We start from the raw sequence: 12,075 nt of genomic DNA on the forward strand, positions 1-12,075 counted from the left end.
CGTATTACTTGTACTTTGTTTCCAGGAATTCTCTTTTACTTTGTTTTATTTTTTGACCATGTTAAGAACAGAGTTTCCAGGAAGACATTGACTTATTATTCCTTTTAAGGCTTTAACATTATTAAATTATCAGTTAGACAATTACTATCATGACAACTTAACAAGCAACCCTCGAACATATTAATTACCATAATTTACTTCGTCTAAAATTAAGCACTATATTTGGTTTGACCATAAATAATTATACTACCTCCGTTAATGGTTATTTGTAATTTTGGAATATTTTATCTCTCACAAATAATACCCTAAAGTTGTAGATAACCATTAACCGAGGTAGTAAATAATATAGAAATAAGGGCTTGTTTTGATTTACTGAGTTGAACTGAATTGTTTATGAGATAAGGAAATTAGGAACGGAACGGAACTGGATTGAAATTGAGTTGAAGAGAATATATAAATATATTAGGAATAATATGAGTAATTTTTTTTTATTTATTTGTCCAAAAAACTGTGAAACATTATTATTACTACGGTTACTATGTTTAATAAAAGCAAGGAACCAAGGCCTTAAACAACAAGGAGTACAAATCAAACAAATGTTTAAGACAACTAAATTAGGATTGAGGAATTATTATGTTGTGTATTGCTTTTGGAAACTGATTTTGACACACCAAAAATTGATTTTGGCACACCTTTTTACAAGAAAGATATAGAAAACCGTGCTTTTACAATGAGTGTGCCAAAATCAATATTTGGTGTGTTAAAAATCATTGTCCTTATTTTGGTGGATCCAAATGTTCCTCCTAATTTCCAAAGTTATGGTGTTTTGCATAAGAAATTGACTATCCTCTCTCCTCCATCTTTGTATCTAATGCACTTGGAACCTCCTCACGAAGAAGGTTTCCAAATGTTACAAAATTATATTTTCTTTTATTCTTCATTTTTTTTTTTCAAGAGCTTCACAATTGCCTAGGTCTAGAGATGTGATGGTAAAACACGAGCTTTACTTTAATGTCAACTTCTTATATTTAATCTTCGCCTTGAAGGCTATACAATTCTCAATCTTCTACTCAATAATTATGTACCCAAATCATCTCATTGTAATATTACCTCTTTTCTATTTATTGTTTCTTTTTAAAATCAAAGTAAATAAAAACAAAAAAGAAGGAAAGGAGTGCTAGTTTGATGCGGAGGCACTTTGTTGGATTAGAGAACGAAGCATATGTGTAGATTTGACATATTGTTTTTGAGAAAAAAATAGTAGTAATTATAGGAATCTCTATGTTCGATCATGACGTAAATTTTTATTGAAGACGTATCTTATTACTAATTGGTTGGAAGATTGCATATCAAAGTAAGATATATTCATTATTCAAAATTCACATCAACTAATTCTAACCCAGATGGCTCCTATTATGAGGGACAATGCCAGGCCTAATTTTTTTTTTTTTTTTGTATAAGTCCAAGTAAGGATACGTTATCTTTAATTTAAGTCTTATCTCATCTTAATCAGCTGAGATGTACACGTAAGCTACTCATACTTTTTTTAATTATAGGAAAGATAAAGAATCATCTCTAGTCATTCTTCAAGGAAGAAAGAATCATCTATAGTGATTATTAGGTCATCAAATATATTGATCCTACATTTTATTTTAATATACTTGTATTTAAGAGAGTTGCATTAAGTTATCACAATATTTTATATGCGTCATGCTGTATCGTGTGACAGGAGTTACTTGAGTTTTTCGATCAAGGGTTACTTGAGTTTCTCGGTTATGGGTTACTTGAGTTTTTCGGGTTACTTGAGTTTTTCGGGTTACTTGAGTTTCTCGGTCAGGGGTTACTCTAGTTGCCGGGGTTACTCAAGTTTCTCGTTCAGGGGTTACTCGAGTCACAATTTTTTGTATGCGGCTTGACCGAGAAACTCGAGTAACACCTTACCGAAAAACACGAGTAACCCTCGACTGAGTAACTCATGACCGAGTAATCCCTAACTGAGTAACTCTTGACCGAATAACTTGAGTAACCCTTAACTAAGTAACCCTTAACCGAGTGAACCCCTCGAGTAACCCCTGTCCGAACCCCTCAATAACTCTTGACCGAGTAACTTAAGTAACCCCTGACCGAGTTACTCAAGTAACCCCTGACCGAGTAACTTAAGCAGCCCCTCACTGAAAAACTCAGATAACCCCTAACAAAAAAATTCGAGTGTCTTTGTGTGAAAGTGGTGTGTTAACCTTAGGGTTCGTGCTGACAAATACAATTGAGCATCTTGGTTGCGCCGAAAATTTGTTTTCAAGTCAGTGATTTGCATCATGACGCACCGACATTGTTTCATTGTTTGTGAGATCATTTTTTTTATCTTACACATAAATATTTTATACTATTTGTACTAGACTATTTCTTTATTTACAACAAATGTAACTAATTTAATCTATATTTGTATTTTATCACATAATTTTTATTATAAAACCTTTTATAATAAAAATATAATGACTTGAGACATTACCTGGGCCAAAAACTAGTATAGATATGATAAACTATAATATAGTCAAGAAATGAATGCAAAACATAGTCACCTCTTAGGTTTTCTTACTCAATAATCCAAAGCCTTTAGTATGGAGTATCACTTAAACTTCAGTTTGGAGAAAAGTATAGTACTGCATCATTTTATACAGTTATATGCAACGAAAACTACATAAATTGTATTTGAAGTAGGTTACGGTTCACTTTTCCTAGTTGTACTAGATATGGTCCCTAGATGCGAAATCGTGGTGTATCCATGTGAAAGTCAGTAACTGTCCTTGAAGCCAGAGTATATGCTTCAAAGTTGAAACGCATTTGGTTATTATGAATTCATGCTTTGATAATTGATATGCTTAGTGGTACTTTCCTTTCAAGCTAGGAAGGCCTGGATGTTAGCTAGCTTTTAAGACAATTGCTAACCAATTTCTACGAGGGCCTTATATTTGTTAGGTCATGTCCCACGGGTCATTATAGTACGATTGTACGCGTATTAGCGGTTATATTATCCTAACCTTTTATTATTTTCATTGCAACGTTTGGAATTTTATAGATTTTTTAATGGGTTGAAATTTTACACTATCTATACACACTTTTCTTGACGTTTTTAGTGATTAATACGTTGGAAAAAAATATAATCATGTGAGATCTTGTTAGTTCATCCCGAAAGACATTTTATTAATATCAACTTTTATAATTTTTACAACTATAGAGCTTAAGATATTTAATTTATAAAATATGTATTATCAAGCGTGAAATCCCCAATGTTAAGATTAAAAAGAACGGAGGATTATTAGTGGTGTTATGATTATCAAATTATGATAGTTGATTAGTGTAGGGCATCCACAATAGAACAAACCTTTAAGAGGTTTGTTCACTTGACACGTCATCATTACACAAATCTCTCCCCTAACAAACCTTTCATCAACAATAGAACAAACCTTTAAGAGGTTTGTTCACTTGAAATGTATGCATGCAAAAGCTTTGTTTTTTTTTTTTTTCCTATCTTCAATGCTAATATAATATAGTGGGCCCCACAATATTTTTTCCTTAAAAAAAAAAAGAGAAAAGATTAAAATTTTTGTCAACTCAGCAAGTTCAAACCAGTTTGTGTAGACAAACCTTTAGAAAATAAAGTTCAACCCACAACAAGAGGTTTGTTCACAAACCTCTAAATTGTTCCCACAAATCTCTCCACAAACCTCTTATTGCTATTGCCCTGAATATCAAATTGTCATCACTCAAATTAGTTAAATGCATTCCAATTTGTTGCTATAAGTAAGGCCTTTTTTTGGACCGGGGAGTACTTTTAAGCAACATTATAAAGTTAATGTCATAAGTTATTATAACACTTGGTGAAAGTTCTCGACAAAACTGAGTTATGGAGTACTATATACATATAAGTATATAACCAACCCGCGTACATATTATGACTTATGAACCATACAAAAGAGTTACGGACGGATATATCGCTTATGATATAGCGGGGGCTTGCTTGCTCTCATTGCATGTTAAGTGTGGTTGGTTTAGTACTTGCATCGTATGCCCATGTGCTTGAGAGATTTGAATCATGCGTTGCTTATGGTATCACTTACGGAGTACATGAGAGCTATGTGTTACATACTTTTATAGTACAAATTAGAAGATCGATGTAACATAATACTAGAACAATAAAAAAAAATCGATACCCCACTTCTGTAAAGCTTTTGCACCAACTTATATACAACTATACAAGTATGTAAACCCATGTTTTATACTCGGTACCAGTATTAGTTGTGTATTTTTAGCTAGTCTCGTGATATATACAAAGTATATATATTGTTGTTATATTGTCTGAATGGTCTCACACATAATTGTATAAATTGAGGTAGCTCCATCATTTTTTTTAAGATAAGGAGAAATACCTTATTCGAACCTCAACTCTTACGGTTTTTTTGATTCAGTATTTGCGGGTCAAACTCTTTGAAAGTGAGGGGAAACGGTAAGGGATCCCCAACCTCAAAGTGTCTCTAGTGGGGATTGAACCCCCAAGCTCAAGGTTGGAACTTGAAAGGTTACCACTAGACCAAGTTTAGCTTGATAAGGTAGCTCCATCATGCCATTATCAAAGTTATACTTCGTAATTTCGTATCATAAAAGGTTAAGAAAAGCAATACGAGAGAGTGATTTTTTTTATTAAAAAAAAAAAAAAAACTAATAAAGAATGACAGTAACGCTAGAACGACAGGTTGCCGAAATTCCAAAAACAAATCAGAAAATAACTGGATGACGAACAAGAGATTCCATATCTCTTCCTTAAGGCACGGAATGTTTTTTAAAAGTGGATTTTGTATTATTAGTATTTTTTTTTGGGCAATTCATGTCTATGTAAATTGATCACAAGAATATGTTTTTGTATTTCTCATCGCTATATCACGGCCACAATACATCAATATATACCTAAAATACTTAGGAGTTATACTCTAATATTCTCTAAAGATAAACTTCCTAAGATACACCACAATATATCACAATAATATATTTTACATATTTGGTATTATCCCAATACTCCCCTCAAGTTGGAGCATACGGGTCACAAATGCCAACTTGCGAAGAAGATACTTAAACTTAGCTTTTCCCAAAGCCTTAGTAAAAATGTCAGCCAACTGAACCGTCGTAGGAACATACGAAGGTATAATCGTCCCATCTGTAATCGCATCCCTAACAAAATGACAATCTGATTCAATATGTTTTGTTCGTTTGTGAAACACTGGATTTTGCGCAATGTATAACGCAGACCGACTATCACAATAAAGGTGCATTCCACTCTCATGTTTAACACCTAAGTCACCAAGAAGTCGCTTCAACCACTTTAATTCACAAGTCGCTGCCGTCATCGAACGATATTCTGCTTCTGCTAAAAAAGAGAAACAGTAGGTTGCTTCTTGGTTTTCCTTGACACCGGAGACAAGCCAAGAAGTACGAACCAACCACTCAAGGATCGCCTGAAGAGAGGACGACCTGCCCAATCTGAATCACACCAGCCTTCCAACTGTAAAGCACTGTCGGATCTCAATAAAATTCCCTGTCCCGGGCTCTTCTTCAAATATCGAACAACTCGCAGAGCTGCTTCCCAATGATCAATCCTGAGATTTTGCATAAATTGTGATAAAATGTGCACAGAATATGCTAAATCTGGTCTTGTAACAGACAAATAAATCAGTCGACCTATGAGGCGACGATATTTCTCAATATCATGAAAATACTCTCCTTGAGCCAGAGCCAACCTGTGATTTTGTTCCATAGGGAACTCTGCAGGTTTAGCATCAAGTAAACCAGCCTCAGTAATGATATCCAACGCATACTTCCTTTGGCAAATAAAACTTCCCTGTTTATTCCGGGCTACCTCTAGCCCTAAAAAATATTTTAGCACTCCAAGATCTTTCATCTTGAAACAATTTCCCAGATATGATTTAAAATTGAGCATAACATTTTTACCGTTGCCTGCAACAATTAATCGTCAACATATACTAACACATTGAGTTGCATTTTACCCTTTGTCAGAGTAAACAAGGAATAATCATAATATGACTGCTTAAAGACATAATTTCTCAAAGCCGTAGCTAGCTTTGCAAACCAGCATCTTGGAGCTTGTTTAAGGCCATACAAAGATTTCTTCATCCTGCAAACTTTGTCAAAATTATTTTTCTCAAAATCAGGGGGAATTTTCATATATACCTCTTCTTCCAAGTCTCCATGGAGAAATGCGTTATGAACGCCCATTTGATGGACTTCCCAATTTTTCACTGTTGCGACCGCAAGAAAAGTTCTAATGGTCACCATTATTGCTACTGGAGCAAACGTCTCGTTGTAGTCTAGACCTTCAACCTGATGATGACCGAAAATAACTAGCCTCGCTTTCAATCTTTGTAAGTTCCCGTGCTCATCATATTTTTCTTTGTATACCCATTTACTACCAAGTGCCTTTTTGCCCGGAGGCAATTTCTCTAACACCCAAGCTCCTTGACAAGTGCTTGTATCTCATCTGCCATTCCCTTTCTCTAACCCTCGTGTTTCATAGCCTCTTTAAAATTTTTCGGCTCATTTCCTCCTGTAATTACAGCAATATATGTTCTATGTTTTGCAGAAAAGCGGTGAGTATCAATACAATGTGTAAGGGAATAAACAGTACTTGAGGAAGATGAGGTTGTCATGGGTGAACTTTGATGTGTTGTCGTAGATGGACTTATATTCCGTATTGTGTGTGTCACGAAGTCTCGAAACGTGGTCGAAGGAAACTTTTGTCCTCATGCCTTTACCCATGCTTGTGTCACTGTCTTTATTAGTCGTAGAAGCCTCAACTCCCACGCTGCACTCCCCCACATCTCCTGTGCCTTGCTGCTATTGCGTGCATTCACTGGTAGAATGCTCTGTCTGAGCTGGCTGCTCTATACGAGCTGTTGCACCACCAGCACCAGCGTCCGCTGGTAAACCAGCAGGTGAAGCAGAAGCTGGGCTGGCTGGGGACTCGCTACTGCCAGTGCCCGCGTGATCTCCAGCGGCCTGGACATTGGCGATGTCCTCACTCCCCTCGTCGTCCCATTCTTCATCACTATAAGTTTCGACCACTATGTTCTCTGTATTTTGTGAATGCCCAAGTTTTGAACTCTCAAAAGGAAATTCATACTCACGAAATTGTACATCCCTCGATACAAAAAATTCTTTTGTCTCCAAGTCATACACTTTCCATCCCTTTTTCCCAAAAGGGTACCCCAAAAAAACACAACGTCGACTCCGACTTGCAAATTTGTCACCCTTGCTACGTTTATTATATGCAAAGCACAAACAGCCAAAGACCCGAATATACTCATATGAGGGACTTTTACCAAATAAGACATCAATAGGCGTTTTATTATTAAGAAACCTAGAAGGTGTCCTATTAATCAAATGACAAGCCGTTTGCACACATTCACCCCAAAATCTCAAAGGTAAGTTTGCTTGAAAACGCAAAGCTCTAGCAACGTTTAAAATATGTTGATGTTTACGCTCAACCCTCCCATTTTGTTGAGCCGTACCCACATAAGAAGTCTCAAAGATTATCCCATTAGCAAAGAAATATTTTCGTAAGGAGTTAAACTTCGTTCCGTTGTCACTACGAACAATTTTAAGTTCATAATTAAATTGTCGTCTAACCATAGAAACAAAATTAAGAAACATGAGTTCAACTTCCGTTTTATTATTAATCAAATAAGTCCGCACTCCTCTAGAAAAATCATCTATGGTTAAAAAATAATGAGCCCCACAACAAGGAGTCTTGTAAGGTCCCTATAAATCAACATGAACTAACTCAAAAATACGACTAGCCTTAATTTTGCTAATAGGAAAACTACTTATATGTTGTTTTGTCCGAGGGCATACATCACAATCTTTATTTTTAAAACCACTACTAGAGCTACTCACAACTGGAAGAAATTGCATAACTTTTGTTGAAGGATGTCCCATTCGTTGATGCCAAAGCTCGAACGATCGATTCCCATCCACAGCCAAAGCCTTCACCTTAGGAACACAACGGAAGTAATAAAGTCCATCTACTCGTTAACCCGCTCCAATCACCCTCCTCGTCGATAGGTCCTGTATAACACAAAGTTTATTAGTAAATTGAGTAGTACAATTTGATTCATCACTCAATTGAGTCACCGAAATTAAATTGCAATCTAAGTGAGGCACAAAAAGAACATTATTAATCGTCAAGCCTCCTTGCAATGTCACCGAGCCAATTTTCAAAGCACTTGCACTCTTTCCATTCGGCAATCCCACCGGACACTTAGGAATATTAGTCACATTATGCATTAGAGAAAGATCACATGTCACATGGTTAGATGCACCGGTATCGATTATCCATCCTAACTCACCGTGAAGTTTGGGTTTAAGACTATTTAGATGATCCAACAATTGTTGGATCTGAGCCGAGGTAACCCCCGCAAGAGCCCCTCCATCTGCTGTTGTAGGAGCCGAAGAAGTACTGTGTGTGGGCTGGGATGAAGGCTGTCCCCCTGTCTTATTAGCACGGACAGGAGCTGCTGCCCCTCCTCTCCCACGCGCACCTGGTCTGCCTCCACGCGAACCTGACGCACCCCCACGACCCGGGCCCCGACCTCCACGAGGTCTATTGCCCCACCATTCCGGAAAGCCATGAATTTGAAAGCATTCGGACTCATCATGACCCTCACGACTGCAATTGTTGCAAAACTTATCACTGTTATCTACCACACGCGACTTAGATTTCGAGTCATATTGAAGTTTGAAAGCCACCGCATTCTCACGAGCCGAGACCATAGAAGTCTCACCTCCACGCAACCTCTCTGCTTGAGTCACCTGTTGATAAGCTTTATCAACACCGGGCAGCGGTTCTTAAGCCAACAATTGACCTCGAATAGGAGCATACGCATCATCGAGTTCAATCAAGAAATAGTGAACATAGTCATCCTCATGGATTTTCTCCACTTGTGCAACAATGTTGCATTTACAATCACCACAAGAGCAAAGTGGAACCAAGACATAGGCATTCAACTCATCCCAGATTTTTGGCAATCGACCGAAATATGCAGCTATTGTCTCTGTTGGTCCCTGCTTACATTCCCCTAAAGATTTCTTCAATTTACAGAGGCGTGTGCCACTCACCACACAGAATCTATTCTTAAGATCGGTCCACAACAGTTGTGCATCATCATAATCACCAATCGTAGACCTGACAAGGGTCCAAGGTGTTAGTTAGCCAAGAGACTAGCATGGATTGCACTGCCATCCAGTCTTCTAGCTTGTCCGCATCAGTCGGTTTCACCACGGTTCCATCAATGAACCCGAATTTTCACTTCGCCTTAAGAGCAGTCCTCACGGCTCTTGCCCACTCATTGTAGTTTTCACCCCGAAGTTGAATAATGGTGATAACATTCCCTGGAGCATCACTCGATCCAAGGTGAAACGTGAGATCCACCTTGGTTGGCTTTCCACCATCACCACCAGTCATTGCTTATTCTCACAGAAAAAAACTTCGAATCAATTCTCAAAAAATGAATTATGTGAACTCTCCCCTTCTCGTCACTCGTGAATTATGTAAATTACGTGTGAAAATTTTTTTTTGGATCAAACCTCAGCTCTTGATACCATGTTAAATTGATCACAAGAATATGTTTCTGTATTTCTCATCGCTATATCACGGCCACAATACATCAATATATACCTAGATACTTAGGAGTCATACTCTAATATTCTCTAAAGATAAACTTCCTAAGATACACCACAATATATCACAATAATATATTTTACATATTTGATATTATCCTAATAAAGACTCATTCGAGTGGCTAAAATTTGATGGCTATTATATCTATCTTTTTACTTGGTGTTATATTGAAAAATGAATGACTGCATACATATAATTTAGCAACGAGCATCGCTCAGGCACTATATACTGTAATTGTAAAAGGTGGTTATGCAATTTTTATAAAATAAATCATCTAATCCCATGATATATAATCTTCTTAAAAAAATTGAGTAAAAGGTTGTAAGAGCATGTCCACTTAGGGTTGATTATGTTCACCTCATTTTCACTTAGTTTAGTTAACTAAAAATAAGTTCCTTTTCAAAAAAAAAAAAAACAAAACAAAACAAAAAAAACAAAAAAAAAAGTTTTATAAGGGTTATCCAAATACAAATTACCACAAAAATAAATTTTATAAGGTCAGATAAGTTTAGGTAATAAGTTCGGATAAGTTTAGATAAGATAAGATAAGGTTTGATAAGTGAAAATCAGGTAAATAGAATGAAGAATCATATAAACCCTTTTCCTTAATCTTTTAATCTCCCTCGGTTCCTCTTCTACACCATATCCATTCCTCATTATTCTTTAAAAAATTGTTGATCTAACTACCTATTAATTTTCATTGGCGGGATGATCAACCATAAACACACGAGAAGTGCTGGTTGGTTGGGTTAACGTGTTGTGTCAATGGATAACTTAATTACTTAACTACACTTTAGTTGATTATATACTACAGAGTAAAAAAGATAAGTTCTAACAATGACTTATTCACAACTTGATAAGCTAAGCTAAAAAAACATTACGTTAGTCACACTGTGAGCCCACTTCACAAAGTATGATCAATGCCTTGAGATGCTTACCAATTTATACCATATGTGAGAAAATCTCACGTTCCTCAAATCATGAGGAAACAAATTCGTGAGTGGGTTCAAAGCTAAGATAGTGTAGTTTTTCTCACGAGGAGTGCATGCTCTAAGTATCAACTTTTGTTCAAATTGACTATGTGGTTACAACATACGATGTTGGCAAAATATGAGTTTTGTACTAATTATTAATTGTTCAAAATCAACTTGATAAAAGATAGACTTGAATTGAATTTGATGGATTCTAAATTTCCAATCAATGTACAAATGAAATTTATTTCGTCACCTTATGTATGAAGGAGGCAGCTTCAAGTTGAAGGGTTCATTCTGATTGTACATTTTCTTATCAGTGTTTAGGAGTTCACGGAGTAAAATAATTATTAGAGTATACGTGACACTATATGCTGTTAGTATAGCTCTTTCAGCAATTGTAAGTTATGTAAAGCAATGAAAAATATGTAACTTTATTGAGTAACGTCAGCCTATGCTATAGGACATATTGTCAATATAAGTAGTAACTCCTAAACTTATAAACTGTTTATTTATGTTTATCTTGATCTCATAACATAATCCAATGTAAAACAATTCAAATATGCTCTTTTCGTTCTCTAATTCATGTTCTACTTGGTGACTGTAGATACACAATTTAATTAAGAATTATTTAAGAATGTGAGTGGGTGTAAGATGAAGTAAGAAAAAAATATATCTCTATAAAAAAATGAGTTCGTACTGTATAAAGCAGTAAGAGAAATAAAGAGAATGTGTATGAAAAAAAAATATATACGTAGTAATTATTGTGGGATTAAAGGGGTAAGATGATAAAAGAAATATGTTAAAAATAGAATAAAGCGAAGTGAGTAAATTTAAAAGGACTGATCTAATATAAAAAGTGAACAAAACAATAAAGAACGAACTGAGCAATTTGTTAAGATCATGTATTTGAGATCTCAACAATTTTTCGGATATCACCTCTGAGATGATAAGAAGTAAGAGTTCATGTTTTTCCAAGATTCAAATTAATATCGACAAACTACTCTCTTGTTCTAAAAATGTTTGACTACAATTTTTCCTTACACAAATCATCATTCAACAACAATTTTTCCCTTTTGATATGATGTCTCTTTCGCAAGTTAAAAAAATATGAACTAGAATTGTTAACCTATATATTAATGTATAGTAATTGGGCCAAGGTGAAAAGCCCTAATCATGCTTAGGTTGTATAAAAACACTTGTTTACACTCTTATACAGACATACTGCATTATTCACTCTATTATTGACATGGTGTCGGAGCCACTAATCCTCTAAACCCTAAATCACTATTTTTCTCTTCTCTGCCAATCACTAATTTTTTTTTTTTTTTACTCTGTTAATTCCTCTGCTAATCGACT

General features: G+C 35.6%; 1 protein-coding gene across 1 annotated transcript; it reads right to left on the bottom strand.

Annotated features, from left to right (window-relative positions):
* Positions 1-8,913: 8,913 nt before the first annotated feature.
* LOC145580649 (uncharacterized) lies at positions 8,914-9,529 on the bottom strand. The gene is made up of 2 exons (XM_081637779.1): positions 9,375-9,529; positions 8,914-9,250 (listed from the first exon to the last, which is right to left on the bottom strand). Exons 1-2 carry the CDS (start codon positions 9,527-9,529, stop codon positions 8,914-8,916), a joined length of 492 nt encoding a protein of 163 aa, XP_081493905.1.
* Positions 9,530-12,075: the final 2,546 nt, after the last annotated feature.

This window comes from Chenopodium album, chromosome 15 (genome assembly GCF_948465745.1).
Source record: "Chenopodium album chromosome 15, dcCheAlbu1.1, whole genome shotgun sequence".
NCBI lineage: Eukaryota > Viridiplantae > Streptophyta > Magnoliopsida > Caryophyllales > Amaranthaceae > Chenopodium > Chenopodium album.